The sequence below is a fragment of the Orcinus orca genome, chromosome 3, assembly GCF_937001465.1.
Source record: "Orcinus orca chromosome 3, mOrcOrc1.1, whole genome shotgun sequence".
In the NCBI taxonomy this organism is placed as follows: Eukaryota; Metazoa; Chordata; class Mammalia; order Artiodactyla; family Delphinidae; genus Orcinus; species Orcinus orca.
Window position 1 is genome coordinate 20,075,247 of NC_064561.1, and position 23,426 is coordinate 20,098,672.

At 39.9% G+C, this 23,426-nt stretch overlaps 1 protein-coding gene across 7 annotated transcripts in view; it reads left to right on the forward strand.

Moving 5' to 3' along the window:
- The window catches only part of UIMC1 (ubiquitin interaction motif containing 1), a 138,521-nt gene that overhangs the window by 114,344 nt on the left and 751 nt on the right, over positions 1-23,426 (forward strand). For 6 of the 7 annotated variants that reach the window (XM_012538637.3, XM_049707080.1, XM_033414895.2 and 3 more), the window contains 4 exons: positions 18,252-18,336; positions 20,441-20,612; positions 22,000-22,063; positions 23,143-23,185. In XM_012538637.3, coding sequence (XP_012394091.1) covers positions 18,252-18,336; positions 20,441-20,612; positions 22,000-22,063; positions 23,143-23,185 — 364 coding nt within the window. Of the gene's footprint in view, positions 1-3,779; positions 3,953-18,251; positions 18,337-20,440; positions 20,613-21,999; positions 22,064-23,142; positions 23,186-23,426 lie in introns of those variants that run through there. The other variant, XM_049707081.1, reaches the window with a different exon arrangement.

Consider the following 23,426-nt stretch of genomic DNA (forward strand, 5'->3'; position numbering starts at 1 on the left):
GACCCAATTTCATTCCTTTTATGGCTGAGAATATTCCATTGTATATATGTACCACATCTTCTTTATTCATCTGTTGATGGACATTTAGGTTTGTTCCATATCCTGGCTATTGTAAATAGTGCTGCAGTGAACATTGGGATACATGTGTCTTTTTTTTTTTAATTTAATTTATTTATTTATATTTGGCTGTGTTTAGGTCTTCGTTGCAGCACATGGGTTTTCTCTGGTTGCGGCGAGTGGGGGCTACTCTTTGTTGCAGTGCGCGGGCTTCTCATTGTGGTGGCTTCTCTTGTTGTGGAGCACAGGCTCTAGGCACACGGGCTCAGTAGTTGTGGCTCGCGGGCTCTAGAGCACGGACTCTAGAGCACAGGCTCAGTAGTTGTGGCGCATGGGCTTAGTTGCTCCGCGGCATGTGGGATCTTCCCAGACCAGGACTCAAACCTGTGTCCCCTGCATTGGCAGGCAGATTCTTAGCCACTGCACCACCAGGGAAGCCCCTACAGGTGTCTCTTTGAATTACGGTTTTCTGAGGGTATATGCCCAGGAGTGGGATTGCTGGGTTATATGGTAGTTCTATTTTTAGTTTTTTAAGGAACATCCGTACTGCTCTTCACAGTGGCTGTATCAATTTACATTCCCACCAACAGCGTAAGAGGGTTCCCTTTTCTCCACACCCTCTCCAGTATTTATTGTTTGTAGATTTTCTGTTGATGGCCATTCTGACCGGTGTGAAGTGATACCTCATTGTAGTTTTGATTTGCATTTCTCTAGTAATTAGGGATGTTGAAAATCTTTTCATGTATTTGTTGGCCACCTATATGTCTTCTTTGGAGAAACGTCTATTTAGGTCTTCTGCCCATGTTTTGACTGGGTTCTTTGCTTTTTTTTGATATTGAGCTGCACGAGCTGTTTGTGTAACTTGGAGATTAATCCTTTGTCAGTTGCTTCGTTTGCAAATATTTTCTCCCATTCTGAGGGTTGTCTTTTTTGTCTTGTTTATGGTTTCCTTTGCTGTGCAAAAGCTTTTAAGTTTGATTAGGTCCCATTTGTTTATTTTTGTTTTTATTTTCATTAGGAGGTGGGTCAAAAAAGATCTTGTGATTTATGTCAAAGAGTGTTTCTCATATGTTTTCCTCTAAGAGTTTTATAGTGTCTGGACTTGCATTTAGATCTTCAGTCCATTTTGAGTTTACTTTTCTGTATGGTGTTAGGGTGTGTTCTAATTTCATTCTTTTGCATGTAGCTGTCCAGTTATCCCAATAACACTTATTGAAGAGACTGTCTTTTCTCCACTGTATATTTTTTTAAAAAAATATTTTTTAAAAATTAATTAATTGATTTATTTTTGGTACATTGGGTCTTTGTTGCTGCGCGCGGGCTTTCTCTACTCTTCATTGCTGTGCGCAGGCTTCTTATTGCAGTGTCATCTCTTGTTGTGGAGCACGGGCTCTAGGCATGTGGGCTTCAGTAGTTGTGGCTCACGGCCTCAGTAGTTGTGGTTCACAGGCTCTAGAGCACAGGCTCAGTAGTTGTAGCTCACAGGCTTAGTTGCTCCACGGCATGTGGGATCTTCCCAGACCAGGGATCACACCCGTGTCCCCCTGCATTCACAGGTGGATTCTTAACCACTGCCCCACTAGGGAAGTCCCTCCACTGTATATTCTTGCCTCCTTTCTCATAGATTTGGTGACCATAGGTCTGTAGGTTTATCTCTGGGCTTTCTATCCTGTACCATTGATCTATATTTCTGTTTTTGTGCTAGTACCATACTGTCTTGATTACTGCAGCTTTGTAGTATAGTCTGAAGTCAGGGAGCCTGATTCCTCCAGCTCTGTTTTTCTTTCTCAAGATTGTTTTGGCTATTCGGGGCCTTTTGTGTTTCCATACAAATTGTAAAATTTTTTGTTCTAATTCTGTGAAAAATGCCATTGGTAATTTGATAGGGATTGCATTGAATCTGTAGATTGCTTTGGGTAGTATAGTCATTTTCACAATATTGATTCTTCCAATCCAAGAATATGGTATATCTCTCCATGTGTTTGTGTCATCTTTGATTTCTTTTATCAGTGTTTTATAGTTTTCTGAGTATAGGTCTTTTGCCTCCTTAGGTGGGTTTATTCCTAGGTGTTTTATTCTTTTTGTTGCATTGGTAAATGGGATTGTTTCCTTAATTTCTCCTTCTGATCCGTCATTGTTAGTGTATAGGAATGCAAGAGATTTCTGTGCATTAATTTTGTATCCTACAACTTTACCAAATTCAGTGATTTGGTAGTTTTCTGGTGGCATCTTTAGGATTTTCTAAGTATAGTATCATGTCATCTGCAGACAGTGACAGCTTTACTTCTTTTTCAATTTGGATTCTTTTTATTTCTTTTTCTTCTCTGATTGCCTTGGCTAGGACTTCCAATACTGTGTTGAATAATGTGGTGAGAGTGGACATCCTTATCTTGTTCCTGATCTTAGAGGAAATGCTTTCAGTTTTTCACCATTGAGAATGATGCTTGCTATGTGTTTGTCGTATATGGCTTTTATTATGTTGAGGTAGGTTCTCTCTGTGCCCACTTTCTGGAGAGTTTTTATCATAAATCGGTATTGAATTTTGTCAAAAGCTTTTCCTGCATCTATTGGGATGATCATATGGGCTTTCTCCTTCAATTCGTTAATATGGTTTATCACATTGATTGATTTGTGTGTATTGAAGAATCCTTTTATTCCTGGGGTGAACCCCACTTGATCATGGTGTATGATCCTTTTAATGTGCTGTTGGATTCTGTTTGCTAATATTTTGTTCAGGATTTTTGCATCTGTGTTTATCAGTGATACTGGTCTGTAATTTTCTTGTCATATCTTTGTCTGGCTTTGGTATCAGGGTGATGGTGGCCTCGCAGAATGTGTTTGGGAGTGTTCCTCCCTCTGCAATTTTTTTGGAAGAGTTTGAGGAGGATAGGTGTTAGCTCTTCTCTAAATGTTTGATAGAATTGGCCTGTGAAGCCATCTGGTCCTGGACTTTTGTTTGCTGGAAAATTTTTAATTACAGTTTCAATTTCATTACTTGTGATTAGTCCGTTTATATTTTCTAATTCTTCCTGGTTCAGTCTTGGAAAGTTGTACCTTTCCAAGAATGTGTCTGTTTCTTCCAGATTGTCCATTTTTATTGGCATATAGTTGCTTGTAGTAGTCTCTTATGATCCTTTGTACTTCTGTGGTATCCTTTGTACTTCTGTGGTATCCTTTGTACTTCTGTGGTAGTTGTAATGTCTCCTTTTTCATTTCTAATTTTATTGATTTGAGTCCTCTCCCTTTTTTCTTGTTGAGTCTGGCTAAATGTTTATCAATTTTATCTTCTCAAAGAACCAATTTTATTGATCTTTGCTATTGTTTTCTTCGTTTCTATTTTATTTATTTCTGCTCTGACCTTTATGATTTCTTTCCTTCTACTAACTTTGGGGTTTTTTGTTCTTCTTTCTCTAGTTGCTTTAGGTATAAGGTTAGATTGTTTATTTGAGATTTTTCTTGTTTCTTGAGGTGAGATTGAATTGCTATAAACTTCCCTCTTAGAACTGCTTTTGCGGTGTCCCATAGGTTTAGGGTTGTCGTGTTTTTGTTGTCATTTGTTTCTGTGTGTTTTTTGATTTCCTCTTTGATTTCTTCAGTGATACCTTGGTTGTTTATTAGTATATTGTTTAGCCTCCATGTGTTGGTGTTTTTTATAGTGTTTTTCTTGTAATTGATTTTTCTTTTTTTTTCTTTCTTTTTTTTTTTTTTTTTGTGGTACACAGGCCTCTCACTGCTGCGTTGTCTCCCGTTGTGGAGCACAGGCTCCGGACATGCAGGCTCAGTGGCCATGGCTCATGGGCCCAGCTGCTCCGCGGCATGTGGGATCCTCCCAGACCGGGGCACGAACTTGTGTCCCCTGCATCGGCAGGCGGACTCTTAACCACTGCACCACCAGGGAAGCCCTGATTTTTCTTTTAAATGCCCTTGGTATTGTTTTCTTTTTAACTTATTTATTTTAATTTATTTATATTTGGCTGTATTGAGTCTTTGTTGCTGTGCGCGGGCTTTCTTTAGTTGCCATGAGCGAGGGCCTACTCTTCTTTGTGGTGCACAGGCTTCTCATTGTAGTGGCTTCTCTTGTTGTGGAGCACGGGCTCTAGGCACACAGGCTTCAGTAGTTGTGGCATGCAGGCCTTAGAGTGCAGGCTCAGTAGTTGTGGCACACGGGCTTAGTTGCTCCTCAGCATGTGGGACCTTTCTGGACCAGGACTTGAACCCGTGTCCCCTGCATTGGCAGGTGGATTCCCAACCACTGTGCCACCAGGGAAGCCCTCCTGTAATTGATTTCTAATCTCATAGCCTTGTGGTTGGAAAAGATGCTTGATACAATTTCAGTTTTCTTAAATTTTCCAAGGCTGGATTTGTGACCTAAGATGTGATCTGTCCTGGAGAATGTTCCATGTGCACTTGAGATGAAAGTGTATTCTGTCGTTTATGGGTGGAATGTCCTATAAATATCAATTAAATCTATCTGGACTATTGTGTCATTTAAAGCTTGTGTTTCCTTATTTATTTTCTGTCTGGGTGATCTATCCATTGGTGTGTGTGGGGTGTTAAAGTCCCCCACTATTATTGTGTTACTATTGATTTCCCCTTTTATGGCTGTTAGTATTTGCCTTATGTATTGAGCTGCTCCTATGTTGGGTGCATAAATCTTCATAATTGTTACATCTTCTTCTGATTAATCCCTTGATCATTATGTAGTGTCCTTCCTTATTTCTTGTAACAGTCTTTATTTTAAAGTCTATTTTATCTGGGTTGAGTATTGCTACTCCAGCTTTCTTTTGATGTCCATTTGCATGGAATATCTTTTTCCATCCCTTCACTTGCAGTCTGTATGTGTCCCTATGTCTGAAGTGGGTCTCTTGTAGACAGCATACATATGGGTTTTGTTTTTGTGTCCATTCAGCGAGCCTGTGTCTTGGTTGGAGCATTTAATCCATTTACACTGAAGATAATTATCTAGATGTATGTTTCTGTTACCGTTTTCTTAATTGTTTGGGGTTTGTTTTCGTGAGTCTTTTTCTTCTCTTGTGTTTCCCACCTATAGAAGTTCCTTTAGCATTTGTTGTAAAGCTGATTTGGTGGTGCTGAATTCTCTTAGCTTTTGCTTGTCTGTAAAGCTTTTTATTTCTCCATCAAATCTGAATGAGATCCTTGCTGGGTAGAGTAATGTTGGTATTTGGTTGTAGGTTTTTTCCTTTCATCACTTTAAATATATCCTGCCACTCCCTTGTGGCCCTCAGAGTTTCTGATGAAAAATCAGCTGATAACCTTATGGTGATTTCCTTGTATGTTATTTGTTGCTTTTTCCTTGCTGCTTCTAATATTTTTTCTTTGAACCTAATTGTTGTTAGTTTGATTAATATGTGTCTTGGTGTTTTTCTCCTTGGGTTTATCCTGTTTGGGGCTCTCTGCACTTCCTGGACTTGGGTGACTATTTCTTTTCCCATGATAGGGAAGTTTTCAACTATAATCTCTTCAAATATTTTCTCAGACCCTTTCTCTTTCTCTTCGGCTTCTGGGACCCTATAGTTCAAATGTTGGTGTGTTTAATGTTGTCCCAGAGGTCTCTGAGACTGTCCTCATTTCTTTTCATTGTTTTTTCTTTATTCTGCTCCTCAGCAGTTATTTCCACCATTCTATCTTCAGCTCACTTATTTGTTCTTCTGTTTCAGTTATTCTGCTATCGATTCCTCCTAGTGTATTTTCCATTTCAGTTATTGTGTTATTTATCACTGTTCTTTTTAAATTTATTTATTTATTTATTTATATTTTTCGTTGCGTTGGGTCTTCGTTGCTGCGCACGGGCTTTCTCTAGTTGTGGCGAGTGAGGGCTATTCTTCATTGTGGTGCGCAGGCTTCTTATTGTGGTGGCTTCTCTTGTTGCAGAGCACGAGCTCTAGGCATGCGGGCTTCAGTAGTTGTGGCACGTGGGCTCAGTAGTGGTGGCTTGTGGGCTCCAGAGCTCACGCTCAGTAGTTGTGGTGCATGAGCTTAGTTGCTCTGTGGCATGTGGGATCTTCCCGGACCAGGGCTCAAACCCATGTCCCCTGCGTTGGCAGGCAAAGTCCCAACCACTGCGCCACCAGGGAAGTCCCCATCACTGTTTGTTCTTTATTTCTTCTAGGTTCTTGTTAAACATTTCTTGTGTTTTCTTGATCCATGCCTCCATTCTATTTCTGAGATTTTGGATCATCTTTACTATCATGACTCTTAATTCTTTTTCAGGTAGGTTGAGTATTTCCTCTTCATTCATTTGGTCTCATAGGTTTTTACCTTATTCCTTCATCTGTAACATATTTTTTTGTTGTCTCTTTCTTTTTTATTTTTGATGGGTGTGGCTGTGTTCCTGTCTTGCTGGTTGTTTGGCCTGAGGCATCCAGCACTGGAGTTTGCAGGCAGTTGGGTAGAGCCAGGTCTTGGTACTGAGATGAGGAACTCCAGGAGACCTCACACCGATTAGTATTCCCTGGGTTCTGAGGTTCTCTGTTAGTCCAGCAGTTGGACTTGGTGCTCCCACCACAGAAGCTCAGGCCTGACCCCTGGCCTGGGAACCAGGATCCTGCAAGCCACATGGAAAAAAAAAAAAAAAAGGCAACAAACAAAAAGGAGTAGAACAATAACAAAGAATAAAAAATAAAGTAAAACTAGAAAAATAAAAAATATATTAGAAAAATATATATAAATGAAACAACAATAACAAGGCATAACAGAACCACAACAGCAAAAAAAAAAAAAAGCCAGAAAAGGCCTTGGCATTGGGGGTTGCAGGGGAGGGGGCTTAGGCTTAGGCCCTGTGCAGCCAGAAAAGGCCTTGGCGGGGGATGCGGGGCCTAGGCTCAGGACCTGCACAACTGGAAAAGGCCCTGGGGGGTGGCGGGGATGGGGCTTAGGCTCAGCATGGCCGGAGGGGGCCCCAGAGGGCAGAGGTTCAGGCCCAGGATCCCAGCACGCTCGCTGGGGCCTGAGCGGGCAGGGGAAACGCTGGCTGAATTCTTCTCTGATACCCCGAAGGTCTCTCCCTGTCCCTGCTGTTCCCCTCACATGGGTGGGCTTCTCCGGACACGGGAACCCCTCCCCTCCTCCAGCTGCCCCTCAGGAACACCAGCCCCGTCTGACCTCCACTTCTACCCCCTCTCCCTACCACATCCTACCTGGTCACACAGAGGTTCCTCCCATCCTCTTAGGTGTCCAGGGTCCCCCACCAGCACCTGGTAGGTGCCCTAGTTGTGAGGAAACGTGAACTCTGCGTCCTCTTACTCCGCCATCTCGACTCCGCTGCCCATGGTCTCCTGTTCTAAACTATAATTTCTGGAAACTTCTATTTTTTTTTTTTTTTTTTTTGCGGTACGCGGGTCTCTCACTGTTGTGGCCTCTCCCGTTGCAGATCACAGGCTCCGGACACACAGGCTCAGCAGCCATGGCTCACGGGCCCAGCCGCTCTGCGGCATGTGGGATCTTCCCAGACCGGGGCACGAACCCGTGTCCCCTGCATCAGCAGGTGGACTCTCAACCACTGCACCACCAGGGAAGCCCCTGGAAACTTCTATTTTGATTTGAGGCTTGATCAGATTCAGTTTAGATTTTTTTTTTTGACAAAAGAGTAGCTCATAGGTGGTATTAAATATTTCATACTGCATCAGATTGTGAGAAACATACTGTCTGGTTGTCTTTCTTTTATGATGTTAAGATTGACTAGTGGGATCAGCCTAATCCATCCATCAGAAAGCCCAGCTTTCAGCTAATAGTCATTGATGATCATTGCCCAGATCTGTTATTTCATTAGGGGTGTCTCAATATTAAAATAATTTTTTAAATTGTAAGACTAGTCTATGCTCATTGAAAAAAATTTGCAACATAGAAAGATAATCATCCAAAAATAACCACCCGCCTAATTCCCCTACCCCAATTACAGTTAACATTTTGGTGTATTTCCTTTCAGTCTTTATTTTGAATTTCTGCATAGTATTTCATTCTGTATTTGAACACTGGGTTGTTTAAAATTTTCATTATTATAAATAATGCTTTGATAAAATATCTTTGTCTTATGATCTTGTCTAAATGCAGATGATTCCCTCAGAATAGATTTCCAAATTTTAATTCATGGGTCAGAAAATATGAATTATTTAAAAATTCTATATATATATTGTCAAACTGCTTAAATAAAAATGCCAGCTGTTAAAGAAAAAGATTGTGCTATAAATATTATGCACAAGTATTAGTAGGAGCTAGACAAGTGACTGTTTTTCTAAGGTCTCTAAATTATTCAGTTCCTCATAGATTGAGGAATTTTGTTCATAAAAATATAATGGTTGTAGACCCTTTATTTCTATATCCTAAGTAGGAGTTTATGGTTTAAGGATTTTTCTCAGTATTAATTCTTTCCTTGAAGTCTCAGGGTGGTGGGGGCACTGCCAAGCTTTTTTTTTTTTTAATTTATTTATTTTTGGCTATGTTGGGTCTTCATTGCTGAGCGTGGGCTTTCTCTAGTTGAGGCGAGCAGGGGCTGCTCTTCATTGCAGTGCATGGGCTTCTTATTGCTGTGGCTTCTCTTGTTGTGGAGCATGGGCTCTAGGCATGCGGCCTTCAGTGGTTGCAGCAGGTGGGCTCAGTAGTTGTGGTGCACAGGCTTAGTTGCTCTGCGGCATGTGGGATCTTCCCGGACTAGGGCTCGATCCTGTGTCCCCTGCATTGGTAGGCAGATTCTTAACCACTGCGCCACCAGGGAAGCCCCAAGCATATTTTTATATGAGTACTTTTGCCTTCTATGGAAAAGTGTTGAGGAAACCAGGCTAACACTTCAAATGCAGGGGTCAGCTATAGCAGCAGTAAAGACTAAGGTCAAGAGCTCAACATTCAAGTGTACCTTCTTGAGAAAGCAAGGTTATCTCTAAACTTGAAAAGAAATTGCTACAAGTTGAGTAGGGACAGGGCGCTTGTGTGGCTTCTCTGCAACAAAGAGGGCAGTTTGGTATTGTGGTACTGGCTTTGGAGTCTAACAGACTTGGAATCATATCTTACCCCAGGTATTTACAGGATTGAAGCCTCTGAGCCTTTATTTTTTCATCTGTTTGTAGGACCTAGTGATGTGTGCCTTTTTTAGGGTTGCTTATACTTAGGAAGTATCAACATAGTCATTAGGATTTTTTAGTTAGAAGCTATCACTAGTAGAATAAGGTTATTAAGTCTAGTACCTGAGAGAATAAGAATTTGTTTACTGAATGAGGCATATAGGGTCTTTTTATTTCAAGAGTATTTCAAATTGAACACCTGCCTCACACCATATACAAAAAATATATTGAAGACGTAAATGTAAGTACTAAAACTATAAAACTGTCTTAGGGGTAAATTTTTTTTTTTTAACAATTCCTTTGTGAATTTTATTTATTTATTTATTTGGCCACACCGTGCGGCATGTGGGATGTTAGTTTCCTGACCTGGGATCGAACCCGCATCCCCTGCGGGTTGGAAGCAGAGAGTATTAACTGCTGGACCGCCAGGGAAGTCCCTAGGGGTAAATATTCATGACTTTAGATTTGGCAGTGGATTCTTAGATATGACACCAAAAGCACAAGCAACGAAAGAAAAAAATAGATAAATTGGACTCCATCAAAATTTAAACTGTTGTGCATCAAAGAACACTATCAAGAAAGTGAAAAGAAAACCTACAGAATGGGAGAAAATATTTATAAATCATATATCCGATAAAAGTCTAGATTTCAGAACATATACAAAATTCTTACCACTCAACAACAAAAAGGACTCAGTTAAAACAAAACACTTGCATAGACGTTTTCTCTAAGAATATATACAAATTGTCAGCAAGCACATGAAAAGATGATCAACATAGTTAATCATTAAGGAAATGTGAGTCAAAACTATGAGATACCACTTCATCCCCACTAGAATGGCTATTAAAAAAATGAAAATAACAAATGTTGGTAAAAATGTGGAGAAATTGGAACCCAGGTACACTGTTGATGGGAATGTAAAATGGTGCAGCTGCTATGAGAAAAAAAGGAATGAAGTACTGTCACATGCTATGATATAGATGAAAACATATGTTAAGTGAAAGAAGTCAGTCACAAAAGCCCACATATTGTATGATTCCATTTATAAGACACGCCCAGAATAGGCAAACACATAGAGACAAAGAGCAGATGAGTGGTTGCGTAGGGCTGGGATCCTGGGGGGAAAAGGAGAATGACTGCTAATGGGAACCTGTTTCTTTTTTAGTTAATGAAAATGTTATAAAATTGGTAGTGGTGATAGTTGCACAACTCTGTGAATATACTAAGAATAAACTAAAAGCCATGAACTGTAATTCAGTGAATTATATAATATGTAACTTTATCTCAATAAAGGTATTATATTGAAACAAAAAAGAATAGTGACAGCAGAGTCAGGATGGATATTGAAAGTTTGAAGATAGCAGAGAAGATGTGAAACAGTCTCTGGGAGAGTAGAACAATAAACTGACTATGGAGACATATTAGGATTGCTAGGCTGTATTGAGGGGCCGCTTGAGGTTTTTGGTCTTAAATATATTGTGAGCACCGTCAGCACTATTGTGCTGCTTAGGTAGGGGCACATAATAGGTGGAGAATTGGATTTAACCAAAATTGGGTTTTGCTAGGGAGTACAATAGAAATTAGAAATAAGTTGAGAAAATATTCAGGGGAATGGTTGGTAGAATAACCATGAGATCTAAGTTAGGTAAGAAGGAAAGTGAGGACATGACAGGATGATGGACAGTGAAAAGGTGATAGCCTGGAATTAGACATCCTAGTGGGACTGAAGGATTATTGGAGTTAGGGTATTAGAAGGAGTGAGTTGGAAAAGATAGGTGGTGGTGATGTTGGAAGTGGCATGATTATTATTGACAGGCTCAGTCAGGGTTCCTCACTGGAACCACAGAACACAGAAAATGAATCGAATGTTTTCCTTACTTCTCCCAAGGATGGTACATAACTGGTTGGTACTATTCTAGATGCGGAGGACAGAGTTTAATGCATTACATACAATGGATGCCTGAGGACATTAGGCTTACTTCTCTCTCAGAAATCCCACTTGAGAAAGGCTGAGATGGTATGATCCATGGGAGCTGATAGCAAAAAGGTAAAGGAAGTGAGAGGACAGATACTGAATGAATCATAGCTTAGGTTGAACTACAGAAACTGCAACTTTCATATTCTTCAGTCTAATATGTACATATTAAAATCACCAAGAATGATGGCAAGACTGGCAAAAAGAAAGACAGCAAGTGATATGTTAAAAGTTTCAGCGAACGGCCAGGAAAGGGGGTGGGGTGGGTGACCAGGAGGATAGTAGATGACTTCTTCAAGGTGGAGCAGCAGGCGTAGCAGAATGGTTTGTGCTTCAAACCAGGTTTTCCAGTAGTCTGGAAGCAACAATGAGGAGTAAGAGGATATTTACCCCACCTCCAGGTCAGTGGTATTGTGTTGTAAGGAAGAAGAAACAGCCAGTACCTGAGAAGGTACAAGGAGAAGCAGTATGCTCAGAGGACAGCCATCTTTCAGTTCGAGCAAGAAGATGAAAGAACTTCCACAGAGAGGGTTAAGAATATTGAGGATTTTTTTGATCACTGACCCTAATTCCAGAGGGCAGAGTCATTTTGAGAGCAGGAGAGGGAGACTGAGTCATACTAGAAAAGTGCCCCCAGATGACGGATTAGAGTCGTGGGATGAGAATCTAGGTGGTGAGAGAAGCTATGGGAAGCTTGAATTTCTTGGGGGTGTCCAAGGTAAACAGATTTAAGGCAAGATAGAATTAGTCATGTTTATCTCCGCAGTGCTAGTCAGTGGAACTGTCTGCAGTGACAGAAATGTTCTTTATTAGTAGACTCAAACATGGTAGCCACTAGTCACATGTGGCTATTGAACGCTTGAAATGTATACTTCATGTGATGAAGACCTGAATTTTAAATTACATTTAGGGGGCTTCCCTGGTGGTGCAGTGGTTAAGAATCCACCTGCCAATGCAGGGGACACGGGTTCGAACCCTGGTCCGGGAAGATCCCACATGCCACGGAGCAGCTAAGCCTATGTGCCACAACTACTGAGCCTGCACTGTAGACCCGTAAGCCACAACTACTGAAGCCTGTGCACCTAGAGCCCATGCTCCGCAACAAGAGAAGCCACCTCAGTGAGAAGCCCGTGCACCGCAATGAAGAGTAGCCCCTGCTCACCACAAGTAGAGAAAGCCCACGTGCAGCAATGAAGACCCGATGCAGCCAAGAATAAAATAAATTTATTAAAAAAAGAAAAATAAATAAATTACATTTAATTCTAATTAAGTTTTAAATTTAAACAGCCACGTGTGTCAGAATGGTAGATAATGGTTAGTTCTGTTGATAGCCTTTTTGTTGGGACTACTCTCATAGGGAAGGCTGGCAGCATTGAGGCAGACAACATGCAGGTGGAGCAGGCCTTCCCTTTTTCCCCTAACATCCCACTGAGAAAGTGCTAAGCTGGAGGATTGGCGGTCTTAGCAGGAACGTAAACAACTCTGTGGCCTCCCATTATTTTCTGCTGATGTGGTTTTGAGGTTAAGGGAGACAAACTGAGAGTAACCACTGTCATGCTGCCAAATCTCTCTTCTTTGTATATATAATTTTCACTTAACTCAGGGAGCCATTGTCTTCACTGTTTACAGTTCAAGGCCATATGTTTTTATTTTTGATTGCTTGTCTGCTTAGGGTTTTGGAAATAAGTGTGTGCTGATGTTTACATAGTATTGGTAATTGTTCTGTAATGCTTTGGTTATTGTTCATTTTGTCTGTACAAATTAGTATGGGAACCACTTAAGACTAAGACCTAACGCAAATTATAGATAGGCTGGTAGGTATGTTCTAAAGATGGGCTTAAATCTTTGGCTAAGACTAAGAAATAAATTTGGAAGACTAATAATGAGAATTACATAATAATAAACAACTAATGATAATCTGAGTGCTTTCTGTGGGCTGAACACTCTTACAACTTATTTGGATTATTTGATGTGATCCTTACCAGAACCCATGAAGATAGATGCTATTATCATGTCATTTTGTGGGTAAGTCACCTGATACTCAGAGAGCTTAATTAACTTGCCTAAGGGAACACAGCTAGTCAAGTCCTAGCCTGGAGACCATTTTGTCCAACTCTAAAGTTGGTGCACATTATTCCACTGTGTGCCACTGCTTCTTTGTATCTTAACAGTGCCAAGCCAAGTCCTAAGTGCAGTTCCTTAGGGCGTTTTCCATCCAGTGGCATATTAAGGCCTGAGTTAATGGTCGTAGGTTTATATGTGGCTCTCTCAGCTCTCAGTGATGTTCCTCCTTTCTGTTTTGCATACCTTGCCCAGGTAGTTGCTTTCCTGGTAGTTGTCTTCAGACTCCATCGTTCCCTTTTGAAATCTTTGGCTGTTGTCACCAGCAACTAAGTTTTTGGATTTAAGTTTCATACTAAATTCTCTGCCTGCAGCTTAGTTAAAATGGCTCTCTCAACACTCATAAACCAGAGTAGCAGACTCCTTTAGAGCAACTTACACCTTTCTTCTTTGTAGGGGCAGTAGTTTTTAAAGGAAAAATGTAGCTGCAGGGGCCAGTCCAGTCTGCTCTGATCATAACATTTAATAATAGAATTAGCATATAAGTCTCAGCCATCTGCCAAGTCTCTTTTCCACCTGCCCACTTAGCACTTATCACTTTCTCTCTTCCCTCTTACCCTCTTTTTCTCTTTCCCTTTACCCTCTTATTTCCCAGGAGAGCAGCCTGCTCTTATAGAAGAACATATATTACTTTAAAGTAAAGCTCATATTGCACTTCTGGTGCCATGTTTCTTTGTTATTTTAGCTTTGTGATCTTTGTCAGTTTATTTCATCATCTATAAAATAGAGTTAGCGATATATGCCTTGCCAGGACCATTGTAAGGATTAGAGATTATGTTTTTTAAGTCCCTGGCACAGAGAAGGTTCTCATAAAACAAGAGCCCCTTTTTCCTGTGAATCCATTGCTATGATTTAAATTGACAAGTATTTATTAGCATCTAATCTATGCTAGACTCTGCTGGGGATGGTGAAGAGATCAAGACAAAACCCAGAATCTCTGAATTCAGAAGGTTGTGTGATGTAGAAAGGAGACTGACATATAAACAAATAACAGAAATGTGCTAGGTGCAGAGGTATATATAAAGTGCTATAAGCAATTAATTCCTTTTCCAGCCCTGTTTGTGGAGTGGTTTCCAAGTATTTCTTTTGGGAAAAATCCTTGATAGTCAAGATGGGTAATAAATAGAAAGAGAGAGAGAGGGAAAAAAAAAACCTTAGAGGTTTCTGTAATCAGAGATGCAAACATTTTAAGAATTGATTTCAGCACGGCACTTGATAAAATCTCTCATAAAGTCCTTGTACATAAGATGGAGAAATGTGGGCTGGCTGATAGAATAGGAGGTGGATTTTGAAGGTGGTTATACAACTATGTCCAGGATGTTTTTCTCCTGCAGTACTTTATTTTTATTTATAAAATCTCTGGGTTGGAGGGAACCTTAGAAATAGATCATCTACTCTAACTTGTGCCTAAGGCCTTGCTGTAACCTGATCTCTTTTTCTCCCTTTGAATTTTTTTTTTTCATACCCGTGATTCATTTATTTTTTAACTGGAAGTTTGTGCTTCTTAATTTCCCTCACCTATCTCTCTCCTCCCCCCACAGCCGCCACCCCCCACCTCCCTGGCAACTACCTGTTTGTTTTCTGTATTTACAACTCTTTCTGTTTTGTTATGTTTGTTCATTTGTTTCACTTTTTATATTCCACATAAAAGTGAAATCATATAGTATTTGTCTTTGTCTGACTTATTTCACTTTGTATAATACTCTCTAGGTCCATCTATGTTGTTGCAAATGGCAAGATTTCTTTTTTTAATGCCTGAGTAATATTCCATTGTGTGTGTGTGTTTGTGTGTGTGTGTGTGTGTGTATATATGTATGTGTGTGTGTGTATATATATATGTATATATATATATATATATATATGTGTGTAGCAAAGATTTCAAAAGGGAACGATGGAGTCTGAAGACAACTACCAGGAAAGCAACTACCTGGGCAAGGTATGCAAAACAGAAAGGAGGAACATCACTGAGAGCTGAGAGAGCCACCTATAAACCTACGACCATTAACTCAGGCCTTTATATACCACTGGATGGAAAACGCCCTAAGGAACTGCACTTAGGACTTGGTTTGGCACTGTTAAGATACAAAGAAGCAGTGGCACACAGTGGAATAATGTGCACCAACTTTAGAGTTGGACAAAATGGTCTCCAGGCTAGGACTCGACTAGCTGTGTTCCCTTAGGCAAGACTGGAAAACAGTGATATATATATATCACCTCTTCTTTATCCATTCATCTGTTGATGGATACTTAGGTTGCTTCCATATCTTGGCTATTGTAAATAATGCTGCAATGAACTTGTGGCACATACATCTTTTCGAATTAGCATTTTATTTTCTTCAGGTAAATACTAGGCCTTTTAATTTTGTGTGTGTGTGTGTGTGTGTGTGTGATACGCGGGGCTCTCACTGTTGTGACCTCTCCCGTTGCGGAGCACAGGCTCCGTACGCGCCATGGCTCACGGGCCCAGCTGCTCCGTGGCATGTGGGATCTTCCCGGACCGGGGCACAAACCCGTGTCCCCTGCATCGGCAGGCGGACTCTCAACCACTGCGCCACCAGGGAAGCCCGCCCTTTTAATTTTTAATTCAGTAGTACAGAAAACTATATAGTGAAAAATATGCCTGCCTCCTCTTCCAGTCCCCAGGTGTCCCTGTCATCCTCCCTAGAGATAAGACATTATTAATAGTTGCTTCTGTGTATGATCATGTTTTATTATATGTATCTCTTTACACCTTGTATTATAGTTATTTGAATGTATGTGCTGTCTCCCTTAGTAAATTGTAAGCTCCTTAAGAGCAAGAACCATGCCTCATAATTTCCTATATCTCCCCAAACTTACACATTGAAGATTATCAATAAATACTTGCTTGATTAAGTATTTAAAGGAAATTTGGACTAGGGGAAGACAGGCTTCTCTGGTAACATGCCACAGTTTTCTGTGTCCTTGGCCGTATCTTTAACAGTCATTTTTCCCCAGTGACTTGGATGAACATGTAGAAAGCATGCTTGTAATATATGCAGATGACACAAAGCTGGGAGAGCTAATAACATCAGATGACAGAATCAAGACTTCACATGATCTCAACTGACTGGAATGTTCAACTGAAAAGAATAGGGATAAATATAAAGTCCTGTTAGAGGGGAAACATACCCAACAACTTAGTTACCCAAGTAAAGAATTAGGAGACCTGTCTTGATAACATTTTTGAAGATGATTTGGAAGGATAGGGGATGGATCTTAATTGCCTTTACGCTCAGTTTAAGCCAGTAGAATACCAGGATTGTCAATAAAGTAAGCACAGCCTTGGCTGAATTAGTAGAATATGAGTCCAGACAAAGCAGCTTGTGGTTCTTGTGTTCTCTTTACTGGTCAGACTGCTTGTTGGAATATTGGGTCCATTTTGAGGTGCCACACATAGAAGACTGACAAATTGGGGTGTATGTAGAGGAGATTAACTAGGAAGGTAAAACATGGGTATAGGAATCAGACAGATCTAGACTGTTCTGGGTTCTTCTGACTAGTTGTGATAGCTTGGCAAAGTCAATTCCTTTGAGTTTGTTTTCATACGTTTAAAATAGGGCAGAATAATAATACCCATCTCCAGAGGATCATTAAAAGGATTAGAGCTACCCTAGGCCCTCAAAGGTTCTGCAGTCCAAGTCTTATTAGTGATTGGCTTAATGACTAGATATAGTACCTGTTTTGAAGGTGGTTACATTTTAGTGGGTCAGACAACTGAGTAAAACCAAGATTGTAATGTAGCTTGTTAAGTGTTCAAAGAGCTGACTTGTGGAAAAGGGGGTAAACTTATTCATACAGCCCCCAGTAAATGCAGATTAAGCCAGAATTGTTGTGTAGCGGTAGAATGGGTTTACCTAGGAGGAAGTGAATTCTCCTCAGTGAATGGATATAGTTGAGACTGTTTAATCACTTGTCAGGGTTGCTTATAGAGGCATTTATATGAGTGGGAGGTTGGACTAGAAGGATAGGTAAACTATGGCCAGCCAGGAGTCAAATGTAGTTAGACATCTGATTTTATAAAGTTTTATTGGAACATACCACACCCAGTTATTTATAATGTTGCCTATGGCTGCCTTCCTGCTATAATGCAGAGTTGAGTAGTTATGACAGTTAAGGCGATGTGACATATCGCCTTCCAAGCCTAAAATATTTACTACCTGGTCCTGTACAGAAAAATTTTGCTAACCCCTGGTCTAGGTAAATGCTTCACAACCTAAATTATTTTGTGAACTGATAAGCTTTTAAATTCTCTGTCATGGGGATGTCAAGTGTCAGGAGGGACAAAGGCAATATTTGAAGTGAGATGGTCACAGTTCTTCTTGTTAACTGCAAGGAATGAAGACTGGAAAACAGTTGGTTAATTAACTTCCAAGACCCTTTAAGAGAGTATGATTTGATAAACAGACACCTTTTGCTATGAGAAAAGTATTTGTATGCCACTTGGACTAAAGTTGTCTATACCCACTAGAATTAGGAGGTGGTCCTATTGTAGTGGAAAAGACTGGTTGTGTTAACTGTTCTGAGCTCTCATTTTCTCACTTGTAAATGGAACACTTTTCAGTTTTGTAAAGATTGACGCTAATGTGGGCACTCAGATTTAGCTGTCATTTCTATATATCATAAAGCATCTTATTGGAGTATATGTGTCACAAAGACAGAGTTTTCAATGGGAAAGTATGAATCCTTCCCCCTAGTGCTGCAAGTTAGGATAGTACACAAAAACCTTTCTTGGTGTGGACTAGATTTTTAGATCTAATGGCAAGTAGAGGAAAAATAGATCTCATTAGCAAATATGGGAATATCTTGCTGCTGGCAGTTTCAGTCCATATTATGCAAGTAATATTCTCTGTACTAGAAAGGCAGAGGTTTCCCAGACACCTCTCCCAGTGGAATAGGATTTTAAACTTTTCTTCTTCAAGTACATTTTGTCTTTTATATTTAGAGTCTACTGCCAACTAACAGTTTTTCTTTTTTGTTTTGTTTCTTTTTTTTGTTGTTGAAAGTGTTGACTCGGAGACAAAAAGAGACTAAGAGAAAGAGCAAGAGTGACAGTGGGACAGCTGCTCAGATTTCCCTAGACATTGACAAGTAGGTATACTGTGTTTACGGAGCTCTTGCTTATTAACACATACCATCACTTAGACCGAATAAGAGACCAATTTCTCTCTTACCCTGGGTTTCTTCGGCCTGGCAATCACTTTGTTGCTTTAATGCCTGTATTTCTTTTTCATATTCCCAGTTTATGTCAGCATAAGTGGGTGGCCTCTGTATCCCTTTTTGTTACTCTGAAAAGACCCTGCCACTCACTCCACTTCCACATTGCTCTTAGCTTTCTGTTTTCTTTGAATTTGCATATTGGTGTTTGGTGCTTTGGGGAAGCAGTGTGCTATTTTGCAATGTAATGGTACAGAAGTTGAGTTGCAAGAAGTTGGGCAATATTGAAGACTTCCTTGGGTTGTGGGTTGCAGCTTGACTAAGAAAGCACATTCATTACAAAGGGAGGCAGGGGCAAGGGGTGGGTCAGGTATAAGTGCTGCCTCCTGAAAGTAAAGACATCACCAACAATACATTAGGGCAGTTAGTCATTAGAAACATTTATCTTTGAAACACAGATCTTATCTTAGATCCTAAATTTCATGGCTGCCTTCCCTAATCGAGTTGAGCAGAGCTCCACTTGCTCCTTTTGGAATCCTTCTGTCATGCAGTCATTTTTCTAGGACTGTATTCATCACACTATTGCAGTAATTTTTTTCCTTTCGTTTTTGACATTTCTGTCTCCGTGGCTAGTCTGTGAGTTACTTGAAGGCAGATACTTGCCTTCATTCATGTTTATATCCCCGGCATCTAATAAAATGTGTGTGAGACAGCAATAACAATAATACCTGTTTGTTGAGCTCTTAATATTATGTGCCAGCCGCTGTGCTGGGTGGTTTATTTACTTTGTAGCTATCACAATAGCTGATAAGGTAGTATTCTTTCTTTTTTAGAAATAAATATAGAAACTGAAGAGAAATTATACGTAACTGGTTAAGATCATGTGGCCAGAACTGGCAAAGTCTACCTGACTCAAAAACTTATGCTTCTTTTACAGTGCTGCCGTCTCTCATGTAGTAGGGGGTTAATAAATGCTTTTTACATTAATTAATAAACCTTGAAAGGTACACTAGTGTAGCTTTTCTCATAAGTCAGAGTTTTACTTGTATTCTCTCTAATGATTAATTACTTGAGAGACTTATTTCTCCTATTTTAAAGACCCTCCCAGAGAAATTTTTCCATAAAGGCAATCTAAATCTTTCTGTAGTAACCGAATAGCAACAGCCAGAAGGAGAAGCTTTGGAAAGTTTTCTTTAGCTTCTTAAAACTAAGATGATTTTATGAGTCAGGCAGACCTGGCTTCTGACAGTTATTAGCTATAGGACTTCGAGGAGAATAGTACCTTCCTAATAGGGCCCACCAATTAATTGAGAAATTGTGTTTAAAGGGCCTTGTACCAGTTCTCACCACAGAGAAAATACTTCATAAATGTTCATTTTCTTCCTTTGTCTCCAGTGATTCCATTTTTGCTGATGCCTAATAAACCTTACCTCAGGGACACAATTTCCTCTTTCCACAAACTCTACGATTATAAAAAGATAAAAATAACTGTATATATGAAGTTGTGCAAAAGCCTCTGGCAGAACCACATGGTTTTAGTAACTTCCTAGTGGATGTTGCAGGTTGTAGAATTAAGGAAGTCAGCATATAGACGGACTTGATATACTAATCAGACAAGTTCATCTACCGTGGTAAAAATGTCATTTTGATTTAATGCTCTTGGTGTTCCCTTTTCTGTCTAAATTTTAACTTCTCTTTGAAGAAAACGATTACACTTAATTTGAGAAGAGTTTGACTGAAGTCTGGAGAGCAGTTAGCATTGTTTGAGATAGTTAGAAGAGCTGATTTCATTATCATCCCACTGCCACAACAAAAGGGTAAGAGAAACAGCCAGGGAAAACCACTAATCACTCAGTCCTTTTGATTGGCATTGGGTTAGTTTTATTGGCGATCCTGCTGAGCGAATCTGCTTTGGTTGACATGTCTTCTTCACAGAATAACTTTAAGACATAAAAACACAATTTGAGACGTATCTAGGAGCACAGAGGCAAAAGCAAATCTTAAAACTGCCTTTTCTCTCTTTCTTCTGATTGGCTAGGAATGAGAAGTGTTATCTCTGTAAATCCCTAGTCCCATTCAGAGAGTATCAGTGTCATGTAGAGTCCTGTCTCCAGCTTGCAAGAGGTGACCAAGGAGATGGGCCTGAAGAGAGTGATAGAGTATGCTCAGCTGTGGAGGGGAAGCGTCCACAACGGCTGAGGAACCCAAAGGTATGTGTGGAGTGTTTTAGGAAAGGTTACCTAACCCTCCACAGTTCTGTCCTGGGCTTTTTTCCTCCCTCCTTCCTTCTTCTTCTGTTTATCTTGAAATAGGATTTGTGCTTTTTAAAATTATTTTTTCTTTTAATTAAAAAGTAATATATACTCATTGTAGAAAATATGGGAAGTTCAAAAAAAAGTATGAACAATAGCGAAATTATCATCCATAAGTTAGTTACTCAAAGATGACATCTTCTAGTATTTTGGCCTATTTTTTTCTAGTCTTTTTTTAATGCATTTTAATGTAATTGACACCATATTATATATGTACATATACACATATGTGTACATACGTATACTTGTATGTGCATATGTATATATACACTTACAATTGTAACATAAACACCTTCCTGGGTTTATTTTTAAACTGTTTTTTAAATTACTCTTAATGTTTGTATCACACAGTCAATTAAGCGTTCTCATATTATTGGACATTCAGATTGTTTTCCAGTTCTTCTGTATTATAACGCTGTGTTTAAAACATTAATCAGTCTTTGTACCACTGATTATTTCCTTAGAATAGATTTCCTGAAGTGGAGCTCTTAGGGCAATGGGTATAAACATTAAAATCTCTTGAAACATACTGCCAGATTACTTTCCAGAAAGTATATCCAGTTGTATACCCACTGCTAGGAACATACAGTCAACTCTGTTGAACACCTCATGTGCCTAGCCTTATTAGGAAACTGTAGGATGTGGTCCTGGTCACTGGGAAGATGTGCTTTCTGGGCTTTGTGATTAGAGATCAGGAAGAGCAAGTCTTGGCTTAGAGATCAAAGATAAAGCAGCAGCTCCATGTCCAAGGCTTACTGACATAGCAGTCACTGAACACTAAGATGGAGAAGCCATTATCTGTCATGATGAAAAAAGAATATGAAGAAAAGTATGAAGAATCAGGGGAAATTATCTTTTCCTTATATGAATGGGGTGATGTTTAGGTGGTAATTTGGAGTTAGGGCTTACGGGTATGTGATTATACCATAGAGCTAGTTTTTTCTCTGTCATCGCTACCTCTAGAAGCTAATTTGAAACTGTTATTTTCTATTTTAAACCTCTCCAAATCTATCATAGGTCAAAGGTTACTGTTCTCTAATACGATCTTGGTGGAATAATTTGCCTTGACTCTGGTATCCATTCTTAGATATATTCTTGGCATAAAGACGTATTCTTTTAATCATATTTGCTTTTTTACTGTGTACCCTTGTTTATTAGAAAGCAAAAGACTTTCCTACAGCTGTACCCCTACACCTCTTCTCTCCTGGAGATAGGTGTGATCTGGGCTAAGGAAGTTGTATTTTAGACTCTGTGTAACCCTTTCATCTATTTTTCTCTGTCACAGGAAAAAGGCTTCAGTGAAGGCCGACTCCTTAGTCTCTTGGAACAGTCTGAGTACAAGACTACAGGTGAGGATCCCAGGACCAGTTTTCTGAGCTTCTTTCTGAGGCCTTCTAGTAAAAATAGCCACTACCAACTCCCCTGACTTTTTGCTAGAGTTATGTGGTTGCACATTTGACCCAGTCAGCCAGCCTTTGAGACTTGGTCTAGGTCATCTCTCCCTAAAGAAGATGAAATACTCTGTCTTATTTATCATGTATTTTGTTTCAGCCTCTATAAAGCTTGAACTTTCTACTTGCCTTTTGAACTGGGGAAAAAACATTTCCAAATCAGAGTGGAATGTGGTACAAGTCCTAAGTACCTCCTAAAGGAATAGGCATTGAAAACTAGTCATTACTATCATCTCCTAATGTTTTGTGCATCATTCATGTTACCTTTAGCATAGTGTCTCAACCTCTGCTCCTGAGGGACTGTAGGAAGTAATTCTGTCTCTGTGCCTAATATTTAAGGAGGAGTAGAGTGGATTGTTTAAGAGCATTGCATAGAGTTAGTAATACCAACTTCATAGATTGAAAGGATTATATCTAGTAAAGCTCCACACATATTCCCTGACGTAAGTAGGCTCTTGATAAATGTTAGCTGCTATTATTACTGTTGTTGTTGTTAATAGTTGCTATTGATAAATTTACTAGATGTAGGTGGAAGAGGAACTTTTACTTAGGTCTGGTGAGATTTGCTTCCCATCTAGTTCTAATAGTTCATTCCGAACAAGCAAATCTGTTGTGCCTTCTGATGACTATAAAAAGGCAGCCTCTCTGAGCCCCATAGCCTGCTGCCTTTAGGTCAGCAGGTTGTGAATCTCTTCAGGTAGCAGATTTCCCTTGGCAACTCCTTGTTCCTCAAGTCCAGATTTGAAGTAGATTTATTCAGTGGTTATTCATTCAAAAGTGTTTACCTCTGTACTTTTGCAGGTAAGCCTGTTGGATGCTAATGCTCACATTCCATTGGTCTGGGGATTGGGGATCTGAGCTACCTGGATAAGCCTGATGAAGAGCAGTGCCCAGAACATAGGAAGCACACGATCAGTGAAAAGTGTTATGATTACACCACCACTAACAACATTATTACTTTTTCTGTCCTATCACAGATGCAGAGATAAAGACCAAGTTTTCAGAGACAGGAGCCTTCAGGTGAATTGGGGTGTGCATTGAAGTGTGGCTGACAGCAGTTCTAGAAAAGTACAGCCCTGGTCCTATGTTCTGTGTATAGTGTGATATTCAGACTGTTGAAGTAGAAAACTGTGGAACTGTGTGACTGCTCTCTGTATAACTCTGTGCCTGCCATATATCTGGGCTGAGAATTGGATAACTACCTCAAGTTCATTCATGGTGTCAGAACAAGCAGAGGAAAAGCTGTCTTACTCCTCTTTGC